The sequence below is a fragment of the Peromyscus eremicus genome, chromosome 13, assembly GCF_949786415.1.
Source record: "Peromyscus eremicus chromosome 13, PerEre_H2_v1, whole genome shotgun sequence".
Lineage (NCBI taxonomy): Eukaryota > Metazoa > Chordata > Mammalia > Rodentia > Cricetidae > Peromyscus > Peromyscus eremicus.
The window spans coordinates 43,227,728-43,251,615 of record NC_081429.1 but is presented as its reverse complement, the minus strand read 5'-3'; the positions used below and the strand labels follow the sequence as shown (position 1 = coordinate 43,251,615).

The window sequence follows — 23,888 nt, the reverse complement described above, 5'->3', positions numbered from 1 at the left end:
GAAGTACTAGGTTTCCTTATTTCCTAGAGATTCATCTGTCATTGTTCCCATCAGCCATCTTAACCCCATAGGTGTTCTTTTCAAATGAAAGCTACAAGAGATGGTTCTACAACCGGGACATAGTATGGTAGTAGATGAAGAGTCATTACATAAATTATTACAAGATTAATGTATTGGATGATAAAATGATTGCATGAGAAGGGTTTTCATGTTTATTTACAACTTTTAACTTAATCATGGACCTGTTCATATGCTCCAAATGTTTGTGATCTACTTTTAATTATAGCAACTTAGGTATGAAGAGTTAAGCTACCTTCTACTCCATATAAACAGAGTCTCATTCTAGAAATTCCATGGATTTCAAGCCAGTCCTCAACTTGCATTCCTTCACACAGAGAGTACAAACTTAACATACTTCCTTACACAGCAAATGTCACAGAGTATGAAGATAATGTGCTGGCCCTCTCACCGCAATCCCTGGGTACTGTTCCAAAGTCCTAGTTGGCTTGGTTTGGCATTTCCACAGTCTGTATTTATCTTAGATCCTTTAAAAAAATGTACTTAAATCTGCTGGTTGCTTCCATATTGCTTCATTCAAAATCCAAAGTAGAGTTCAGAAAAAGAGCAAATAAAATTAGAGCTTAAGTGCAAACTACATTTCTGAGTACCTTCCATGTAGACGTACCCAATCCAGTGTTTCTTCCACTGCATGGATCCCCCATGGGACCACCCCTGAAAGTATCAGTAGTTTTTTTGAACCACACAGAACTGTTTCTTAGCATCCCTTCTACTCTGAAGATTACCACTGCCCATCAAAGACAGTCATTTATGGCGAAAAATAAAATGCTAAAGAATGAAAATGACTGGGAAGAATAAATTCAGTAGTGCAAAACATGAAATCTGGATTTGATGCTATTTTTACTAGTATCTTGGCTTTCTCTTCTAATTTAAATGACTGCATGATTTAAAATAATGGCCTCTACATCATATAATTTTTTGTGTGTGTGTGTGTGTTTCAACTGTGTCAAGAAGCTTTTATGTAAATATCTTCGTAACTAGAAACTACAGCCCCAAATAGGAGAGGAACTAATATAAAGGAACAGGCCAAAACAAACCAAAATGGGAACACCAGAGAGGCCTTCTATGCATAATTACTAGTTATAACTATAATGGAGATTTAAAAATTATAAAAGCTGGGTTGGCCATTCTTACTTGCCAGGAAAGAAACTATTGGAGAAAGAAATTGGCTTCTCAATATCAGTTACTATCAAATGGGATCCAAATGTTCATCTTTTTGTTCTAATGAAAGCTTTCGTATGATTTTAGGGATGCTGAATATGCACAAGTCTATGGATGCAGATGAGAATGGAGTCTGGGTTTTCAATCACCTGCATTGATAGGAGAAAGGGAAGGAATGAAGGAGGGAGAGAGAATGTAAAAGTTAATGCTGGGACTCTGACAGCAGGCAGTACTACCTTATATGCCCTAGGCCTTCTCTAGCTCTGACACTGTTGACCAACCCATATGAAGAAACGAAGAAACAGCGTGTGTCTTCCTGTCTTTCTCCTTCAGTCTTTCCTTCTAATGTTCAAGTTAGGTAAGCACAGAACTATCATTGCGTCTCTACACCTTCCATTAGGAAGTGTCAAAACTACTGGCCTTGGGAGAAGGAAGGCCACCAGAGAAAGAGCAGGGGTGTGTGGGGGGAGGGAATGGAGTGGGCATGTCTCTTCACCTAACACCCCAGCTGAGCTCACACCACAGTATTCCGGTGTCTGTAGGGCGGAGGGGGCAGCATAGTGCCTGGCTTCAGTGAGAACTCAGAGAGGTACTCAGGATTCTCTGCCACAATAGGGCGGATCCGTCCGTTCTGTTTATAAAAATACTTTGTGCTGTATTCCTGCAGGTAGTCTGGGTGCTGAAGGGTGCTCCGGGGTGGCAGGCTGTGGTTCCAGTAGTCGGGGTTGTCGAATGCTTTCTTGGCTTTCTCGGGCACAGACAGTACGCTGTTCTTCAGGTACTCGGCGTTCCCCAAGGCGTTGGCGAAGGTGTTGAGATAGAGTGGTTCATTCACATACTCATCCTCCGCCTTGGGCGGACCGCTGGAAGCGCTGTGATATTCCGGGTTATCTAAAGCTTGAAGGTCTCCATTTTTTCTCCGTGACACAAAAGGGTTTTCTTCCACAGGATTCAGATATTCTGAAAGAACATATATATTTATATATACAAAAATGACATCTAATAGAGATCTACGTTCAGATATCGTTAATCTGACTAAAGTTAAGAACAACAGTTAGGTTTGTTTAGAACAAGAGAGCCACAAATTCGTTTTCTTTTCTCAAAACAAAACAAAGCCTGCATGTAGATTGGGACAGGAAGGAGAAAAACGAAAACAAAACAAAACGGTAACAAAAAAAATGTTAGCAAAGCAGGGCATGGACAAGGACATGGGTCGGAATCCCAGTCTTCTAGATTTTTTTCTCTTCTAAAGGCACCTACATATGGTGCCAGCTCTGTACAGGCTTCTGTTTATGGGGCTGTCAGGGTTAAACACCCTTTGTGGGGCTGGAGAAATGGTCCAATGGTTAAGCGCTTGCAGATTTTACAAAACGGCCAGAGCTGGCTTCCCAGGATCCATGTTCGGCGCTCACAAGCTCCTCGAACTCCAGCTCCAGGAAATTTAATGCCCTCTTCTGGACTCCATGGGCTCCAGCACACATGTGAACACAGACACACAGACACACACTACACACACACACACACACACACACACACACACACACACAAGCACACACATACATTTAATATCAAATTAAAATTTTTCCAAAAATATATCCTTTGTACAAAATTCTTCACCTCTCTCTCTCTCTCTCTCTCTCTCTCTCTCTCTCTCTCTCTCTCTCTCTCTCTCTCTCGTCTATCCACCATCATTCTATCTACCTTCTCTCTCTCTCTCTCTCTCTCTCTCTCTCTCTCTCTCTCTCTCTATCTATCATCCATCTCTCTTCCTAATTTATTCTGGACTATAGTCATCAAAATTCTCATCATATTATGCTAGGTAATTTACATTATGTATTGAAGGATCAGTAGCCTGTGTTTCACATACAGTGACCAAAGCCATATAAAGATGATATAATGGGATTTCACAGTCTTAACATCTGGCCTGCTGCTGATACTGACAGACATCATCATGATCACTATTTTCAATAACAATTATTCATTATCTCTGTTTTGTGGCACTGCTACCATAGAGAGAAAGAGGTTTTTTTTTTTTTTTTTTTTTTTACTTCAAAACTAAAGTGTTACTTAATGTGGGTGTTTAACCTTTCTATGTTTAACATTTACAAAGCCATTAATTCACAAACTATCTTCAAGACGGTGGTGTATGTAAGTCCATACAGAATCAAATTGCATTTTTGAAGAATCACTCACAAAATTCATAGTTTCCTGTGATAAACTTTGTTATTTTTGGTGATACTGGGGTTGGTCTAAATCTAAGTTCTCATGTGTGATAAGAAAGCACTCTATGATGATTCAAAACCCTAACCCTAAGCTAGGTTAGTGAGATTGTATGTTTTAAATAAATCAGCTCTTTTATTGTTGACATCAGAAGGTCTGATCCTTTGCCAGTAACACCGGTCTTTACAACCTCCATGGTAACTTCAACACAGCAATTGTTCTGAAGTCCTGTAGTATCATACTACTTTGTTCAACTATTGCAATAAAGGTGGGTTTAAGTTGGTGTTTGTCGGGCTTTGTTGTGCTTATACGTCACTTGAGGATTTCATTAAAAATCCAATTTCGTGTTCAGGTGGAGCTTGAAATTCTGACTATTTAAAGAAGTACTTAGGTACATAGATGCCACTGATTCAGAAAACTATTCTCTAATAGTCATAGCCTGGGCCTTTTCTATTATAGATCACAAATGTCAGACCCTCCAGCTGTCTGGAAACTTGGCTTCCATCCCCTGTTTGTTTGATGGAGGGGATCATTGAGCACAATCACTTCTGAATGTTCAGTTTGTACCTTGTTTGGGTTTGTCACGCATGGGAGTCATGTAGCCTTCTTCATCCAGTTCACCTCGTGGGTTCCGTTCTGGGGCAAACACCGTGGGGTCAGCACTATACCTCTGTGTGCTACTGTCTTCTTGGACATGGGGTGCCACTGTCTTGCGTAGGGTGCCATTACAGCAGGAGTCATCAAACATCTCAGCTGTTGCACCCTGAGCGACTGGAGCTTCTGGTATGGTGTTGGTTGTGGCTCTGTAGGGCATGGCTATTCCTTGTTGTGTAGCAAAGCCCCCATCCTGGTACACAAACTGATTCTGTTAAAATAGCAGAAACATATTGGGAGAATCAGCGGTTAGGAAAAATTGTAAAAGGATCCTGAATGTTATTAGCCAAAAAGGTACCAAACACATTGTCTTTCAAGTTTAGTAATTCATGACTTATTTTCCTAGGAGGCTAATGAATTTGAGGTAAAGACTAGACACATTTAAAATTCTACTTTTTTCTGTGTGCATATATATATGTATATATATATATACACACACACATTCATATTCATGTACGTGTGAGTGTAGGTATACATGCATGTGGAGGTCAGAGGTCAATGTTGGGTGTCTTCCTTTATATCCCTGTACCTTAATTCTTGAGACAGAATTTCGCACTTAACCTGGAACTCATCAATTTGCCTATATTGGTTGGTCAGGAAGGCCTAGAGATCGTCTTTCAGCACCTTCCTTGTGCTGGAATTCGAATGTCCAGCTCTTTGTGTAGATGTGGGGATCCAACTCAGACCATTATGCTTGTGGAGCAAGCAATTTTCTGACTGAGCCATCTTCTCAGCCCCTTCCAACCCTGACTTTTTCTTAATAGGTAAAAAAAAAAAAAATCATGTGGAAATAATTTAAATTTTCAATTTTTAAATTTACTAAGTGTGATCTAATAAAAAAGATTTTTGTGTTCTTTTTCTACAATTGCCTAATTTTGTTATGAAACTCAAAGTAAATTTTCATGGCAAATGGTCTTAAGTGCAGAAGTACAGTGAAATATTATGAATGGCAAGGCGCCAATACTACCTCCCATTCTGCGGTTACTATGACGTTGGTGTCCAGTACCTAACAAAAGGACAGTCACTGAGACTCAGACTTTACAGCACATGACCTGCAGTCATGAGACTGAAGATAAAATCTTCACCCAGAAGCATAATTCATGGACTGGTAAATCCTTCCAATAACCATTGAAAGCTCCTATTGGTGTATGATGTCTCAGTTGCAGATTATCACCTGACATACAGACATCTACACAGGCAGCTACAGGATCTATAGCCAATTCTTGACTCACTGTTGGCAAAGGCAAAAATGAGGAAATAATATGGAGACAAGAGAAGAGACGTGGTTAAGAGAAGACCAAAAATCCTAAAAGATGAAGGCTGATCGTGAAATACTTACTCCCGACATGGGGGTGTAGGCAGGAGGAGGGCTGTGTCCAATTTCACTCTAATAGGAAAGAAAAATGGAATGATGGATATAATAAGAGGCAACATGGATGAAAAACTAAAAAAAAAAAAAAGAAAAGATAAAGAAAAGATACGATTTGCATGAGCCAAAGAAGGAAGTGCACAAGAGTGATTTTTCCTAGTCAAATTGTGTTCATTCTCACTACAAACAAGCAAATTTAAACACTAATTCTGCCCCAGACAAAGAAAATCACATTGACAAAGTAAAATTTTTAATGATTTAAAAGAAAATAAGACTGACATAAGAATTATAATTTTTCAGACTAACTGTAGAAGACGGAGGGAGGGTGGGGAGCCAGAAATAATGAAACTGTGTTTTAAAATAAAGGATAGTTGGTTTTTCACATATCAAAAGACCCAAACAGCTTCATGCTATTTAGGATCATTACAAAATACCAGTTTGTTCTCTTACAAGAAAAAAAAAGGGGGGGGGGATGTTCAGAAGGAAAAAGAAAGTGGATTTAAACTCATCTAAAATATTTTCTATTAAGCTACATTTATTTTCACCACTTCAGCAAAGGCCACTCAGTCTTTCCTTATTAATAAAAAGGCCACATACTATTGTATCTTCCATTCTACTTCTTTTTTTTTTCTCTCTCTTTTTTTTTTTTTTTTGGTTTTTTCGAGACAGGGTTTCTCTGTGTAGCTTTGCGCCTTTCCTGGAACTCGCTTTGGAGACCAGGCTGGCCTCGAACTCACAGAGATCCGCCTGGCTCTGCCTCCCAAGTGCTGGGATTAAAGGCGTGAGCCACCACCGCCCGGCCCATTCTACTTCTTAAAAAGGGAAGAAACAGAAGAAAACTTGAAAAATAAATTTGTTACTAGAAACATAATTCCTATTCCTTTTATATAGTTACACAACCAGGTTTTGGCTTCAAAAAGTCTATATTGTTATGGCTTAATATTCTATCCTTTGGGCTATATGAAGGTGAAGGTAAAATATGATAAAATGTTAAGGATACTGTTCCTTCAGAAGAGAGAAGTGGGGCTGTGTGAATCCCAAGTCTGTTCCTTAATATAAAAATACACACATCTATATTCACTCATTATTAAACACACTGACTAAGAACAGCTTTCTCTGTGAGAATTTCTCTGCTTTTCTGGTATTGAGGATAATGAATAAAGCTGGCAGAAGTTGCTGCGTCTATGACGCATCTCTGTACATCTGATCTCAAGTCAACAGAGATGACTAAAGATCCTTCCAGCAACTTATGTCATGTGTATGAAACACCGAAATATCATCTCACATCAGTGTTCCTACAATTTAGAGATTCATTCATAAGGCAATCCCAAAAGATTGTTCTATGAATAGCAACTATTTAATGTAAATCAATCGCCATTGAACAATGCAATTTCACTTAACAAATGCTATTTGCCAGACTGACCAAAGAACAAGTCCTGTAATGAATTTATACTGCATCCCACCCTACAGTTATGACAGATCATTTCCCTCTCTAATTACACAGGGGTGAGTGAGGCTGTGAAGTATTTGTCAAATTATGCCTGCCCATTTCACTTAGAATAACATTTCTATCTGTGTCTTTTCCAATGATAAGCTCTCACCTATTTTTATAGTTAAACAGTATTCAATTTTGTATATGCTTCATATTTCCTGCTCCATTCAGCAGCTTATGGGCATTATTTTTATAGATATATTTAAGATTCAATGCACAGGAGTTGATATTATACTATGCACATTTATTTTGTCCTGTTAGAAATTTTAGACCTTAGGTCTAATCAATCACACATGTTCAATTGTAAAATATATCAGACCCCCCACTTTCATCCTTGGTCTCTATTCTTTGGAATGACAAATTATGCTCTGCACTATAATATAAATGTAGACTATATATAATGTGTAAGTATATGTGTCAGCTAATCAGAGTTCTTAAGTCAAGGAATCATGTCAAAGGTATCCATCAAAGATACATTTTTAATGCTTATCTGTTATCTGATCATCATAAATATAGGCAGATTTTGCTGTCCTTTATAAAAACAGAAAATCAATTCTATTTGTTCATAATATTTGAGAAAGGAATATTTTATATAGTTCAGTGACTTGTAAAATTGAGGAGTGGCACAAATAAAACATGATAACTGCCTGAATTAATGTTATAACATTTCAAACTCCAGACTTATCATCAAGCCCTGATTAATTAGCAAGTATTTAACACATTTTAATTAAATCTTAATGATAAAATCACTGGTCACTGTTATAGATGTTAGAAACACTAAGGCATACTAGAAGAGATATAGACACTGACTGACCTTTGGGGATTTATACTGAACCGTCAGACATTGCCTGAGATTATGGAAGTAGAATCAAACAGACAAACACAACAAGGCACAAAAGAATGATGCTGTTGGAGTGAATTCATTCCACGCCTGCAATTACATATCAGAGGATAAAGTATTCCAAAACAATAGTAATTACCTGTGTTCCTTGACCTCTCACTTGGCAAAAATGTTCATTCTGTATAATGCTCAATTTGAGTCAAAGCTACAGCTAGCATTGATGGTGCATTTTGTATTTTTTTTTTCAATCTTGAAAGATGAGTGATCAAAGGACTAACTCACAAGCCATTCTCAGTGAGGAAACAGTTCGTTATCTATCTTCATTCTCCAGGATAGAATGCCTTCGGTTGTAAAGGTGGTGTACCGTAAATAGCTGGACTTTGCAGTTAGCTTGCTCTGGGACATGAAGCAAGGCTCTCTGTCTGATAGAATGCATCCACTGTCCCTGCTCTGACAAGTCTTTCCATCATCAACCTGCCAGCTCCCTCTCTGGACACACTGCCAAGCAGCATCACAGTAATAGAGTGTCTTCACACACTTTTTTTCCACTTCTTTTCATTTTCACCATTAAAATGAAAACAAATTCTACACAAAACTCTTAGCATTCATTGTTTTTAGGGGTACTGGCTGCTTTTTACATTTCTGTTTCCATTTTTCTTTCAGTTTGCTTTTTTATCTGGTTCCTATGATAAAAAGCACATCATTCATTTCCCCATGGAAGGGTAATGCAGCTCCAAGGGAACATCTGTGAGGCCAATTAGCTGGGCTGGAAATGTGATATAATTGTTGTTTAAATATATTTAAATTACATGTTAATCACTATGTCATAATTTACGGGCTTTGAAAATAACTTTTTGTACTTCCGAGCCAAGCCAGATTTGACTTGCCTTTTCTGTTTTTGGTTTGCAACAAGCACTTTACTTTCCCTTCTTTCTTAATTCCTCACACTCGAGGAGCTGAACTTTTAATACTGGAAAGAATGACAGGTGCAAGTAAATCGGATGAGTGAAAATTAAGATCCCCACCACAGCCAGAATGGGCTGGAGTGACCTTGAAGTCCTTCTCAGGACAAAGCATTGCTCTCAGCTAAAAGGCTTTGTTTTCACGTTGTGCCTCTTTCTGCTGTCCATCAAAGTCTGGCTTTGTGGATCTTTGGGAAGCAGCGCCAGGTGCACTCATTCAATTAGCTGGCGAGAGGATTTACTGCCAGCAGGACAGAGATAGAAAGAGGTGGGTTAGGAACTGGCGAGTGATGAGGAGTGTGTTCCTGGTGGGGCGATTAGTAAGGGTGATGGATAGAGGAAGTTTAATGTTGTGGCCCTATCACTGGGACATTGTATGATTGACTTGAACCCAAATGTCATAGGGTATCGAGAAGGCAAGTCTTAGCAAACGTAAAAAAATGAAAAAAATGTAGTGTTAAATGCACTTTTAAATGCCTTAAAATTAACCTTACAGTTGAATAGTGCATATTTGAACCTCTGTATGATTACATGCACAGTATTGATGTTTATATTATTTAATATTGATCCTGAGAAATTTTAAATAAAAAACCAGTTAAACTGTGATTTGTGGTCCAAAAATTATCATATCAATGTATGTTCTTAGAAAACAAAAATAACACATGTTTAAATGCTTAGTATGTATCTAAACATGTGCTTAATGAGTTTTTAATCTCTAAATAATTATAGTTTTTGATAGCAAATACAACAAAACTACAGCCATTTCAAGCACGAAGAACATAAATTCTGCCATCAGAAACAGAATGTGTCTGTAAGACATGGCTAATCCATCCATCAGCACTAACTTATTACCTAGACACGTCCACATAGTAACTATAATGGATTTTCAACCCTTTGTCCTCCCAGGCATGTATGCTTAACAGTCTGATGGGCATTTTCACTTGGTCACAGGTCAGACATCAACTCAGAGAAGGTGTTTTGGCATGATGTGCAGTTCCCGACAGGCAACTGCAATGTTCCTTCTTCCTCACAAGTTCATATACTACTATCTTGAAAACCTTCATATTTCAGAGGGCAGATGGAAGAAAACTGACAAAATGTGCCCATGTGGGAGAGGCCTATTGAGATTTCAAAATGCTGATGTTAATCCATCCATCTATGATTTTACATGTACTTACATATATAAAATCTATTATCACCTATCAATATATCTATTTATTATTTACTATTCACTTACTTATTATCTATATAGTATCCATGTATCTTATCTATGATCTATAAATCATCTATTTACGATCATCTTTTTATCTATTATCTATATATTACTTGTTTATCATCTGTCTCTTATATATGATATAAATATACATCATGTGTCTTTGTCTATTTATACCACATCTAATAGCTTTCATCTACTTATGTGTTTATTTACTAATGTCCTCACTTGCTTGTCTCATTTGAGTGAGTAGGACTGTTCAAGCACTTTTGCTCCATTCACCACATACAAAGTTAGCAAGTATCCTGTGATCCAGCAAAGGGACCATTTACTTGTGCTCTTGTTCTTTATTAACTTTTCAGTAATCGTAGAACTTTTAATCTTTCACGTGTCTTATCTATCCAACTGGTGGAAAGAGTTTTAACAAAAGGAAACTGTGAGTGATATCAGTAAGTATGAGTGATGTATGCACACAGTGTAGGCAATATGTAGTTTTCATTCTTCACTCAAAGTTCTTTCTTGATGTGAAATCATGTTGCATACAAATGCATTTACCTACCGTTCCCAAAGTCAGTCTTGAAGCAGGCAGAGACCACAAGGTCTTGCCATAACAGCACTTCTGTTTACTGATTTACTGTTCTAGTACAGGCCTTAGTAAGTTCCTCTTGCTGATTGACTTTGGGTAAATAATCCATTGTATCCCACATAGCAATTACTATAGTCTCTCCACATATTGCTCGATTAGAAGATATTTAACCTTAAAATCTTCATCACTAGATGAATCAGTCCAGTGAAGCTGAAAATCTCCCAACACCCTTTTTTGATTTAAGTCATTGCTTCAAAGAGTATTGTATGATGCAATAAAAAAAATGTTATTAGCATAGTCAAAAATGAAAGGGCATAAAGAAACAGTTGTATGATGGTGTTAACATTAAGATAAGGTATTAGTCACCTCTCTTAAGATTACTAACAATAAGATATTAGCCACTTCTCTTAAGATTAGTAACAATAAGATATTAGCTACCTCTCTTAAGATTAGTAATCATTTGAAAAAATGATTGAGGAAAAATTCTTCACACATGAGCACTACATTGGGCAACCTTTGAAGACAAAGGTTACACAGACTCAAAACAGATGGCTGCATAACATCCTTCCAGCTCTGGGATCCCATTCTTAGAGGTTATCATGCAGCATTTAATAAATTCCTTAACCCCTTGGACCTTTGGTTTAATTGACTCTGTGACAAGGGTAAAACTTTATGATAAGTGATGGGAAAACTCACCTTCAGCCTTCAAATTACTGGAATATAAAGTGAATATTCTCTCTTAAACTCAAGGGATTAATAGTTAACTACTACAAAGGTGACTAGCACAAAAGCAAAGTCTCTTGTAAAATTGTCTCATAAATATTTCCCAAGCATGTTTAGCACCTTTCTTTTTGTCTCAATAAAGTATCTACACACATCACTGATCCTCTGTGCAGCACATGATTCTAGGTTCTAGGGAAAAAATACTACATTTGGATGGTGATCAATGAAGACATAATTTTGAAAAAAATTAATTTAAACTTTTCATTTAATAAATGGAGACTTCATTTAATTTTTTAAAATTTATCTTATCTATCTATTTATTTATTATGACAGAAAGGGTGCGTACATGAAGATAAGATAACAACATGCAGGGAGCTTGATCTCTTAGTCCACTCTGTGGGTCCCAGAGCTCGAACTCATGTTATGCTTGGCAGCAAGCTCTTTTACCTGCTGAGCCATCTCAACCACCTGAGACTTGATGATGTTTTAAGATGTTAATTTTGGAAGTCATACAACTAGTTAGCAATAGTTCTAGAAATAAGAGCCCCTGATTCTCATTTACAATACATTATTTCATAACTTATGGTTTCAAATAGGCATTTCACAAATAATTTTAGAAAACAATTTTAGGTATGTATTTTTAAAAGGCTTCTAAAAAGGAACCTAATTTTCTCTATGATATAAGTGAAAGCATTTGCCTTACTGGTAGAAAATGACATTGTATTCGTTCTAACTTGAAATATATTGGAATAGTTGGTTATTTTAATAAAGAGTAAATTTTCAGATAAATATCAGTCTTTCTTATTCAATAGGCTATGGCTTTATAAGATAATAGTAACAATCTTGGAATAGCAAATACTGTAGAAAAAAAGCTGTCTGTAAATATACTAATTAAAAGTATTTATTACAGCCAGATGGTAATGGCTCATGCCTTTAGTCCCAGCACTCAGGAGGCAGAGGCAGGTGGATCTCTGAGTTTGAGTTCAGCCTGGTCTACAGAGCAAGTTCCAGGAAAGCCAGGGTTACACAAAGAAACCCTGTCTCGAAAAACAAAAACAAACAAACAAATAAACAAAAAATATTTCTTAGAATGATGGCTTATTTATAAAACAGCTTGCCTTCCACAAAGAGGGGGTATGCTTTTTGAACATTCTAGCTACATTGTTAGTTATTGATATCAGTACACACATACATGCTTATGATCAGTTAATATACTTTTACTTCAATAATGTTTTAATTCATGTGATACAAATAAACACACTATATAATTTATACAATTATAAAAATGGTTTAAAAATAAATAATCTGTAGAACTGCTGTGAGCTAAGAATGGAAAAAAACTGTCCTATAAATATTCTAAATTTGAATATCATTATTTTAAAAATTAGCTAGTCAGGACATGAGCTAGATATAATAATTTTTTTAGTGTTATTAGTAAAGGCTTATCTAAAACAATTCCTCCCAGTGTGCTCCTGCACACGTGTTCATGTGGCAAGGTACACCAATGATATTGTCAGTTTACATAGTAACAGAGGCTGACGGAACCATTGAACCATATTCGCTTTCTCTTACATGCTGTTAGCTTGGTTCTTTTGCTTTATTTTCACATATATTTATCAGCAAATCTTGTTCTTTAAACCACATATGAGCTCCACTTAAAAATATTTATTTATGGTTTTTAAAGTTATCTTATTTGCTTGCAAACAACAGGGACTCTAAAATGTTCAGCCTTCTCTTTGGCTACAGTTGAAACTCGGAAAGTTTTACTTCTATATAGTCAAAGGGACAACTGAAGTAGTCACATAAATGTATGTTGAAGAATGTAAAAACATATGAAACTAGACTTGGGTTGTCTAGTGAGCAGAATAGGGTAAGTAATATAGTTATTAGAACTGTAAATTCTATACAGCTTATTTTGGCAAGTAGATTTTATTCAGTGTTATAAATAATAGGTGTTGGCAACACATAAACATTCTTTCTTTTTTTTTTAATCAAACATAAGTTTATATAAAATAGTTTTTTTCTTCATAAAGCTTAAAAGTGGATTTTTTTCTTTTCTTTGTATATTTTTTCTCACATATTACACTCTAGTTGTGGTTTCCCCTCCCTTCACTCCTCCCAGTCCCCCCACCCCCACCCCCAGATCCACTTCTCCATTTCCCTTCAGAGAAGAGCAGGCTTAGGGTTTGTGCCCAGTCTTATTGTAACTTGTTATGCTGTGTTCGGTTGATATCCCTGGGAGGCCGTTTCACTCGGCATAGACAATGCCTTCCTTTCTGTGTTCACATCATTTCAACGTGGACCAGATTGGAAATACCTTCTGTTATTCTGGCTTCTGCAAACAGTTTACCAGATAAAAAGTGAAATCGTAACAATGGTTCATTCACGCAACTCCTGCTCTCGAAGCGACCAGGTGGCACAGCTGTCCTGTGAGTGAAATGGTTTCTCTCCATCCACCTGGGACGAGGACAGCTGGATCCTGTGAGCCGATCTGAATAAGGTACAGCGGCTACTCCAGCAGAGCTCCTCACAGAGCAAACAGCACATGGCTGTCCCACCAGCCCAGAGCAAACATCACTTACATTTCACAGAAACAGCCTGGTATTTACAACTGATCTGAGCAAAATGAATATCAGATTGAAGGCAGCATCCCAAGAGAAAAATGTTCTCCCCAAGACCAACATGTTCACTGAAGTCCAAACAGCTCTTACTGTTTTTATTTTTCTCAAAGTCTGATTTTGCTGCATACGAAAAGTGAGAGGGAAAAAAATATTCAAAGCATTCCTGAATCTATTCATATGCCACTCTGGAATTTCCTGGAATTCAGGGGGTTAGGGGAGTAGACTAATACTGCTTAGTTTCCTATTTATACTAGTTGTTGCCAAAGTCAACTAAATTAGTCAGGATCAGGGCTACAACAATTTCCTTTCAAGTTCTAAAGCAGTTAACATTGTACTTCAAGAAGAAACAGAAATAAGCCCCAAATAAAATAGATCTAAAATACACTAGACAGTATAATTTGAATCTGACACACATACCAAGAAGACCTCCTCACAGTATTTTCTGCCAGGGTCATAGAGATAGTGATTTTCCTCGAGATCACATGGCTACAAGCAGATCTCAACAAGCCTGATGAGAAAAACAACTTTTATGACTTAATTTGGGATAACAGACAATCTACTTGGGTTCCTTAGATCATGTCTGAGTCAGGAGTGGCCTAGTTGGGACTCCAAAGATGATGAAGTCCAGTATCTGTTTCCTTGCCAAGGTTGATTTCTGAATTCCGGGCTTATGAAATCCTTATTCTCTGAATGACTTCTAAGCTCATGTTTCTGTTCTGCTTCTGTAGGAGATAGGACTGTATCATCCACCTATTCCAGGTACACCATTATGGGCCTCTCATAGTTGTAAACATTTTGTTTGCACGGTCTGGTGACTTGGCCTCTATGTAGAAAAGAATCTATTTGCTCTCTCAGTGAATTCATGAGTCTCTCTCAAATTGGTGTTCAGAGTTCATGGTGGACCTACTTTCAGGTAACACTGGAATATGGATTGCTAATTCCCACATATTTAACTGCTACTGACTTGCATCTCCATTGAAATGTTACATGACATTTCCAAAATTATAATCCCCAGCAGAAATAACCATACACTTCCCTCATAAATCAAATCTAATTTGTCTCCTCATTTAGTGATCAACATTAATAATAGCTCATCCACTTATGCAAATCAAATATCTCAGTGCTTCCTTAGATGTCTTCTCTACTTTCCTCCTTAGATCTGAGCACCTAAGACCTACTCCTTAAAATGTCTTCTAATCACTAAATCCAAACACTTTCTTCATCCTTCTGTTTGTAGTTAAGAACCATATAATTTACCATCTTAATCCTTACTTTGGGGGTAAAGGAATGCATTATTACTTATGTCAGGGTAACTGGGTAAGCCAGAATTCACTGGAGATGCATGGTGTTTGTGATCATCTTAATTATGATCTCTTTTGCTGACTAGGGCATTGTAGATTCTTGCTGATCTCCTTGATTTTAGGCATTCCTTTCACATCAGTTACTTCCTCTGTTTGCAAAAGTAGAATCACTCCTCTTGACCTCAGATTAAGTGAAATTCCATTGCTTTGGCATAGAATGCTATTGGTAACTACAGTTACCTTGCCAATTTCTGCAGCCTCACCTCCACGCAAGCCTCCTTCTAAATAAATTAGCTTATCAGCAGGTCAATATAGATCATTTCTTCTTTTACCCTCAAGTGTCTGCTATGGTTATTTTCTCTTTATACTTCTTGCTGGCTTCTTTGCCATGATTTCAAATTGAACATGTGGTAAACAATCTTTATCCTGATTACATTAATTTTTTTGATTCATCAAATATTTACCAAGAAGTTATTATTTGTCTCGGATGAATAATTTATTAACTTTATCCCAGTTTATTTCATTACTATTTCTTCTTTTTTAAGGCAATGTGATGGTTGGCTTTAATTGTTGACTCAAGAAAACTCCAGAATCACCCAGGAAGTAAGTCTCAGGGAGGGACTGTCCAGATTAGCTTATCCTATGGAAATGTCTTGGAATTGGGAGAGTCTGCTCCTTATGGGCTGTACCATTCCCTAGACTGGGATTCTAGATTGTATAAAAGCAGGGAAAAAATGAACTGAGAACTATCATGCATATATTAACTCATCACCCTGTGCTCTTGACTGCAGATGTGATAGGATCAGTGGTTTCAAGTCCCTGCCACCTTGGCTTCCACACAATGATCAACTGTAACACAGAACTGTGAGCCAAGAAGGCACTTTCTCCCTTAAGTAGCTTTTGCCAAGGCATTTTATCAACAGCAATTGGAAGGAAACTAAGATAAGCTTTAAGTTCATTGAGAAGTGGACTTGCTCTACCGTCGCATTAGTAACAGTGGTACTCAGCACAGAGCCAGGAGCATGGGTAGAGAAAGATATGCTAGATGTCAAATAACTACATTGTAACAGGTGGATAAAAAGGAAGATACCTAAACTCAAATGCATCCATGGCTCTGGTGGATCAGATTCTCAAGGATGCTGTCATAGTTGAATGAGAATGGATGGACCCCCTAGGCTCATGTTGCTCATATGTTTGAATGTTTGATCCCCCAGTTGGTAGAACTGTTTGGGAAGGATTAGAACAGGTTGGAACAGGTGTGCCACTTAGGCCAGGCTTTGAGGTTTCTAAACCATTCCCAGTTAGTTTTCTTTGTCTTTGTCCGTGTGTCAAATGAAAGCTCTCAGCTACTGCTCCAGCACCTTGGCTGCCTGCTATTGCCGTGCTCCCCACCATGATGGTCATGGACTCTAATTCTCTGGAACCATGGGGCCCCAAATTAAGTGCTGTCTTTTATAAATTGCCTTAGTTACGGTGTTTTGTCACAGCAATAGAAAAAGATAACTAACATAGATACTATTTATTAAGTCAGGTGTGACTGAAAACATTTTTCAAATTAGATGTTGCACAAATGCGATAGTTCATTCTAAATAGCAAATTGAACCCAATGGCAAATCATGGTCATATCTCATTCAGTGCATTCACTGTTCCTAAGATCATTGTTTAAAACCTTCACGCTAATGGCAAAAACAAAATATTCTTGTTACGAGGCAAGTGGTTCCAAATGCAATGACATTTCACATCTAGTAATAAAACCCCAGGATTCTACCACTAGGATAATACTTCCTGAAGCATCTATATATTTCTGAATGATTTGGAGGCAAAGGAAACTTGGGTTTTATTGCTGAAGAATATAAATTGTTAACTAAGAATAACAGGAAAACATGACCATCTTTTTAGATGCTGAAAAAGCTTTTTGACAAAATCCAACACCTGTTTACGATGAAAGTGTTTGAGAGATCATGAATATAAGGAACATACCTAAACATAATAAAAGCATATAAAGGCAACATACAGCAAGCTGATTGCCAACATCAAATTAGATGGAGAGAAACTTAAAGCAATTCCACTAAAATCAGAGACAAAACAAGGATATCCACTCTCTCCATATCTATTCAATATAGTAATTGAAGTTTTAACTAGAGCAAAAAGACAATTAAAGGAGACCAAGAGGATACAAATTGGAAAGGAAGATGTCAAAGAGTTGATATTTGCAGATGATATGATAGTATACATAAGTGACCCCAGAAATTCTACAGGGAACTCCTCCTACAGATGATAAACACCTTCAGTAAAGTGGCAGGATACAAGATTAACCCCCCAAAATCGGTAGCCCTCCTATATACAAATGATAAATGGGTTGAGAAAGAAATCAGGGAATCAACACACTTCACAATAGTCACAAATAATATAAAATATCTTGGTCCAACTCTAACCAAGCGAGTGAAAGGCCTGTATGGCAAGAACTACAAGTTTTTGAAGAAAGAAGTTGAGGAAGATATCAGAAGATGGAAAGATCTCTCATGCTCTTAGACAGGTAGGATTAACACGGTAACAATAGCCATCTTGCCAAAAGCAATCTACAGATTCAACTCAATTCCCATCAAAATTCCAACACAATTCTTTATAGACCTTGAAAGAACAACACTCAACTTCATATGGAAAAAAAATCCCATGACAGCTAAAACAATCCTGTAAAATAAAAGGACTTCCAGAGGTGTCACTGGCCCTGATTTCAAGCTCTACTACAGAGCTATAGTAATAAAAACAGTATGGTATTGTATATGTCCCACTAAAAGAGTATAAAAGAGACAGGTGAATGATCGGAATCAAATTGACCCAGACATAAATCTCCACACCTATGGAACTTATTTTTGACAAAGAAGCCAAAATTACACAATGGAAAAAAAGAAAGCATCTTCAACAAATGGTGCTGACATAACTGGATGTCAGTATATAGAAGAATGCAAACAGATCCATACCTATCACCCTGCACAAAACTGAAATCCAAGTGGATAAAAGTCCTCAACATAAATCCAGTTATATTTGACCTCACAGATGAGAAAATGGGAAATAGCCTTGAACACATTGGCAAAGGAGGCAACTTCTTGAATAGAACACCAGTAGCACAGACAGACACTGAGATGGACAATTAATAAATGGGACCTCATGAAACTGAAAATTCTGTAAAGCAAAGAACACTGTCAATAATACAAAATGACATCCTACAAAGTTGGAAAAGATCTTCACTAACCCCATATCCAACATAGGATTGATTTCCAAAATACATAGAAAAAAAAAAACCTCAAGAAACTAGATATCAAAAAACAAATAATCCAATTACAAATGGGGTACAGACCTAAACAGAGAATTCTCAACAGGAGAATCTCAAATGGCCAAGAAACACTTAAATCAACAAATGTTCAACATCATCAACCATCGGGGAAATGCAAACCAAAATGACTCTGAGATTTCATCTTACACCTGCCAGAGTGGTTAAGACCAAAATCACAAATGACAACTTATGCTGGAGAAGATGTGGAGCAAAGGGAACACTCCTCCATTGCTGATAAGAGTACAAACTTGTACAGCCACTTTGCAAATTAATACGGCAGTTTCTCAGAAAATTGGGAACTAATCTACCTCAAGAACCAGCTATACCACTCCTGGGCATATACTCAAAGGACATTCTACCGTACCACAAGGACATTTGCTAAACCTTGTTCATAGCAGCTTTATTCATAATAGTCATAAACTGCGAATAACCTAAATGTCCATTTATCAAAGAATGGATAAAGAAAACGTGGCACATTTACACAATGGATTTTTATTCAGCTGTTAAAAACAATAGCATTATGAAATTTGCTGGCAAATGGATGGAACTAGAAAAGATTATCCTGAGTGAGGTAACTCAGACCCAGAAAGACAAACATGTTATATACTCACTTATAAATGGATATAAGCTGTAAAGGATAATTCTATAATCTATAGACCCAAAGAAGCTAAGAATGGCTCAAAGGGGGAAACATGAATCTCTCTGTGAAGAGGAAATAGAATAGACATCACGGGTGGATGAGGGAGGGGTCTGGAAGGGGGTGGGCATGAGAACAGGAGGGATCAGGTCGGGGAGGTTGGAGGGAGAACGCACTGGGAGAGACATCTGGAATCAGGGGGCATCTCTGGAATGAGCTAGAAACCTAGTGCATTGAAAACTGCCAGGAATCTATGAGGGTGAGTCTAGCTAAGACTCTTAGCAATGGGGGATACAGAACCTGAACCAACCATCTCCTGTAACCAGGCAAAATTTCCAGCAAAGGAATTGGGACCCCTACCCACCATCAAAACCTTTGACCTATGATTTGCCCTGCCTACAAGATGTGCTGGGGTAAAGGTGGAGCAGAAGTTATGGGAGTGGTCAACCAATGACTGGTCCAGCTTGAGACCCATACCATGAGAGGGAGCCCATCCCTGACACTTCCTGGAGGACCAGAACCCAGGGACTGGATAGCCCAGAGACCTAGAATAGAACCAAACATGACTGGCAATTAAAAAAAAAAAGAGGGTTGGGGATTTAGCTCAGTGGTAGAGTGCTTGCTTAGCAAGCACAAGGCCCTGTGTTCGATCCTCAGCTCAAAAAAAAAAAAAAGTCAATGAAATGATCCCTAATGCTATTCTGCTATACTCATGGATTGTTGCCTAGCCTAATTGCCATCAGAGAGGCTTCCCCCAACAAATGATGCAGAGACTCACAGCCAAACATTAGACAGAGCTCAGGGAATTCTGTGGAAGAGGGGGAAAAAGGATTGTAGGGGCAAGTGGGGTCAAGGAAACCACAAGAAAATCCACAGAATCAACTAACTTGGGCTCATAGGAGCTCACAGAGACTGAACCAGGAGCCTGTATGGGAATGACCTAGGCCCTTTGTATATATGTTACAGTGGTGTATCTTGGTCTTTTTGTGGGACTCCTAACAGTGGGAGCAGAGGCTGTCTCTGATTCTGTTACTTGTTTCTGGGACCCTTCCCTTCTATTGGGTTGCCTCAGCCTTAATAGGAGAGGAGGTGTCTAGACCTACTGCAACTTGATATGCCATGGCTGGCGGATATCAATGGGAGGCTTGCACTTTTCTGAAGAGAAAGGAGGAGTGGATGGGGGAAAGACTGGGAGGAGAGACTGGGAGGAGGGGGGGGAGGGGAAACTGTGATCAGGATAGAAAAAAAATAATTAATTAAGAAAAATAATAACAGGAAAGACAGACTTTGAGGATAAAGAGGTTTACAGTAGATATAAAATTAATCCTTTCTCTGTTAGTTCCACATGTCATCTAGCTTAGATTTCCACACTATGGTGTATATCTTACATTTTAAGTTACACACACACACACACACACAAAACATGGTTGATTAGTGTATATAATAATAGATGCAGGACAATGAAATTCTAAATAGGATTATAGTGTGTGCTTCAAGTAAGGGGCATAAGCAGCTGCCGAAGAGTCCTTAATTATGGAAAGCATTGCTGCTTAACAACCCCACCACCAGCCGGGTGGTGGTGGCTCACGCCTTTAATCCCAGCACTTGGGAGGCAGAGCCAGGTGGATCTCTGTGAGTTGGAGGCCAGCCTGGGCTACCAAGTGAGTTCCAGGAAAGGCGCAAAGCTACACAGAGAAACCCTGTCTCAAAAAACAAAAACAAAAAAAAAAACAAAACAAAAACAAAACAAAACAAACAAACAAACAAAAAAACAAAAAAAACAACCCCACCACCAACCAAGGGCCTTAGGCAAAGCTTAGTGTGCTTATCTGTGCAATGGGCTTAATAATGTCTTTCCTAGTTGGTTAGTTTTCTTTATTCATGTGTGTCTCAAATATCTCTGACCAAGTTAATTGAGAGCATGTAAGAGTGCAAAAAGTGTGCTTTTTTTTTTCTTAAGTAATAGAAAATAGAACTGAGTGCTGGATTTTTTAAGTGTCACTCATACAAAGTCATACTAGGTGATGCAGGCAAGATGAATATACATTTTTGTAGATGAGAATGAAAGTTTATACTGCTACAAGGATATGTGATAGTGGTGGCTATTATTATTGTCATTATTATTATTGTGGTTCTTTTGGGTGGGGGAAACATTTGTATTATATTTCTCAATTCTATTTTTCATTTTTATATTTTTGATAGTTGTTTCATATATAGATATAATGAGCTTCGGTAATGTTCATGCCTTCATAGTTTCATATATTTATAAAATGAATTTTGGTAATATTCACTCCTTCATTCCCCTCTCTCAACCCTCTCCCACTTTCACTGGAACTCTTTTTCTCCACAAGGCCCCCATTGACTCTCATGTCTTTTTGTGTGTGCAGCTGAATGAGTGTAGAGCTTGTCACATAAACATGGATGGTGGGGGGTGATTTACTGGTGTAAAGACAACTATCAGTGGCTGTACCATTGAAGAAAATGACACCCAATAACTCCAATAGCTGTTAACTTCCAATAGTCTATCAGGTAGGGGTGGGGCCTTATGGTTTCCTCTCCCATCTAAGATGAAATGTGAAGGGGCCTGATTTTGTGCACATCTTGTGCAGATGACCACAGCTGCCATATGTTTAGGAGTGGTAAAGATTATTTTCCAAAAAAATTTCAATCACAAATGTCACATGAAACAACTTTCAAAATGGTTGGAATCATTGATGTAAATAAAGTCGTGATAAGTAACTGAAGTTGAATGCATATTGAGTAATCCATCATTTAATGTCATTTCAAAATATTTACTTAAAAACTAATAATGCAGTGCTTCTTATAGTCCAACAGTAGTTGAAAGACATCGCAGAATAGTTTTTGGTTGGTAATACAAGTTAGACTAGAAAGCAAATTAGGTTCATTTTGGACTCACCAAAATAGGATAGATAATGGAGTATTTTCTCTGAATTTGTCAAATGTAAATGGACTAGACATTGCTGATGTATTTATTGCCTGTATATATTGTATATAGTTATTGTACTTATTGTATATAGCTTTTCTTATATTAGCTGTAACTTTTTTATTTTAGATTAAAAAAGAGAAAATGTGGTGATATTTTATTTGTGCTCTAACAAATAAAGCTTGCCTGGGAATCAGAGAACAAAGCCAGCGGTTATATTAAACATAGAGGTAAGGCAGTGTTAGAACTCGCCTTTAATCCTAGCATTTGGGAGGCAGAGATCCATCTGATCTCCGGGAGTTCAAGGTCACACTGGAAACAGAGCCAGGAAGTGGTGGCATACACCTTTAATCCCAGGACTTGAGATCTCGTGTCTTTGCTTGGGAAGGACACATGCCTTTAATTCCAGGAAGTAGTATGGCAAGACACAGAAAGCTATATAAGGCATGAGGAAACAGGAACTCGCTCTCTTTTGGCAGAGGATTTTGTAGGGGTTAGAACTAGGGGCTTGCTCTCTGCCTCTCTGATCTTTCAGCTTTCACTCCAATATTTGGCTCTGTTTTTTTTTTTTATTAATAAGATCATTTAGCAATTCGTATTACAGGAAGGTCTACTAAAATATCTTGGACTTTGGGCTGCAGAGATGTCTCTGCTATTAAAGGCTAGACTCACCATCAAAAATTTCCTTACCATTTGACCACAGAAAAGTGTTTATCAATGCCTGACACTAACATGCTTAACCAACTAAAATAACTTAATTGGAAGACTCAGAGTCAGTAGAACCCAAACAATAGAAATTCCCACTTCTGTAGAGAGCACATTGACTTTGATTTTCTTGACTTACTTCTACTGAACAGCTGAAAGTGTGCAGACAGAATTCTAATGAAATACATCTCAGCATTCACAGTGAAGCATTGCCAACAGGCCAAGGAGAAGTCTGCAGCACTGCCCAGATGTTTAGATCAAATTTTTCTTCCCTGTGAGCACTGATATTTTCATAGAATTACACACACACACACACACAGAGAGAGACAGACAGACAGACAGACGAGAGACAGAGAGAAAGAGAGAGAGACAGAGAGACAGAGAGACACACAGAGAGAGACAGAGACAGAGACAGAGAGACAGAGACAGAGAGAGACAGAAAGAGAGAGACAGAGACAGAGACAGAAAGACAGAGAGAGAAAAAAAAAAACTAGTAGGGATAATTTACACTCCCATACAGAGTCTAGTAGAAAGAGAATTCTTTTTTTTTTTTTTTTTTTTTTTTCTGAGACAGGGTTTCTCTGTGTAGCTTTGCACCTTTCCTGGGACTCACTTGGTAGCCCAGGCTGACCTTGAACTCACAGAGATCCGCCTGGCTCTGCCTCCCGAGTGCTGGGATTAAAGGCGTGTACCACCACCGCCCAGCGGGCTGAAAGAGAATTCTTTTTTTTGTTTTGTTTTGTTTTTTCGAGACAGGGTTTCTCTGTGTAGCTTTGCGCCTTTCCTGGAACTCACTTGGTAGCCCAGGCCGGCCTCGAACTCACAGAGATCCGCCTGGCTCTGCCTCCCGAGTGCTGGGATTAAAGGCGTGCGCCACCACCGCCCGGCCTGAAAGAGAATTCTTAAGGGCTACCTTTATAATAAAATTAAGATTTGAAACATTTAAAAATTACAATTAAGATTTTTAAGAAAGCTAAATCTTAAAAAGAAAGTAGCCAATTTATAGAACAACACTTATACTTGTGACATTAATATAATCTCATAAAA

The 23,888-nt window shown here is 37.9% G+C and overlaps 1 protein-coding gene across 1 annotated transcript in view; it reads right to left on the bottom strand.

Annotated features, from left to right (window-relative positions):
* Positions 1 to 259: 259 nt before the first annotated feature.
* The window catches only part of Erbb4 (erb-b2 receptor tyrosine kinase 4), a 708,187-nt gene continuing 684,558 nt past the window's right edge, over positions 260 to 23,888 (bottom strand). The window contains exons 26-28 of the mRNA XM_059278119.1: positions 5,453 to 5,500; positions 4,027 to 4,324; positions 260 to 2,199 (exon numbers count right to left, since the gene is read on the bottom strand). Coding sequence (XP_059134102.1) covers positions 1,754 to 2,199; positions 4,027 to 4,324; positions 5,453 to 5,500 — 792 coding nt within the window. The 3' untranslated portion in view covers positions 260 to 1,753. The remainder of the gene's footprint in view (positions 2,200 to 4,026; positions 4,325 to 5,452; positions 5,501 to 23,888) is intronic.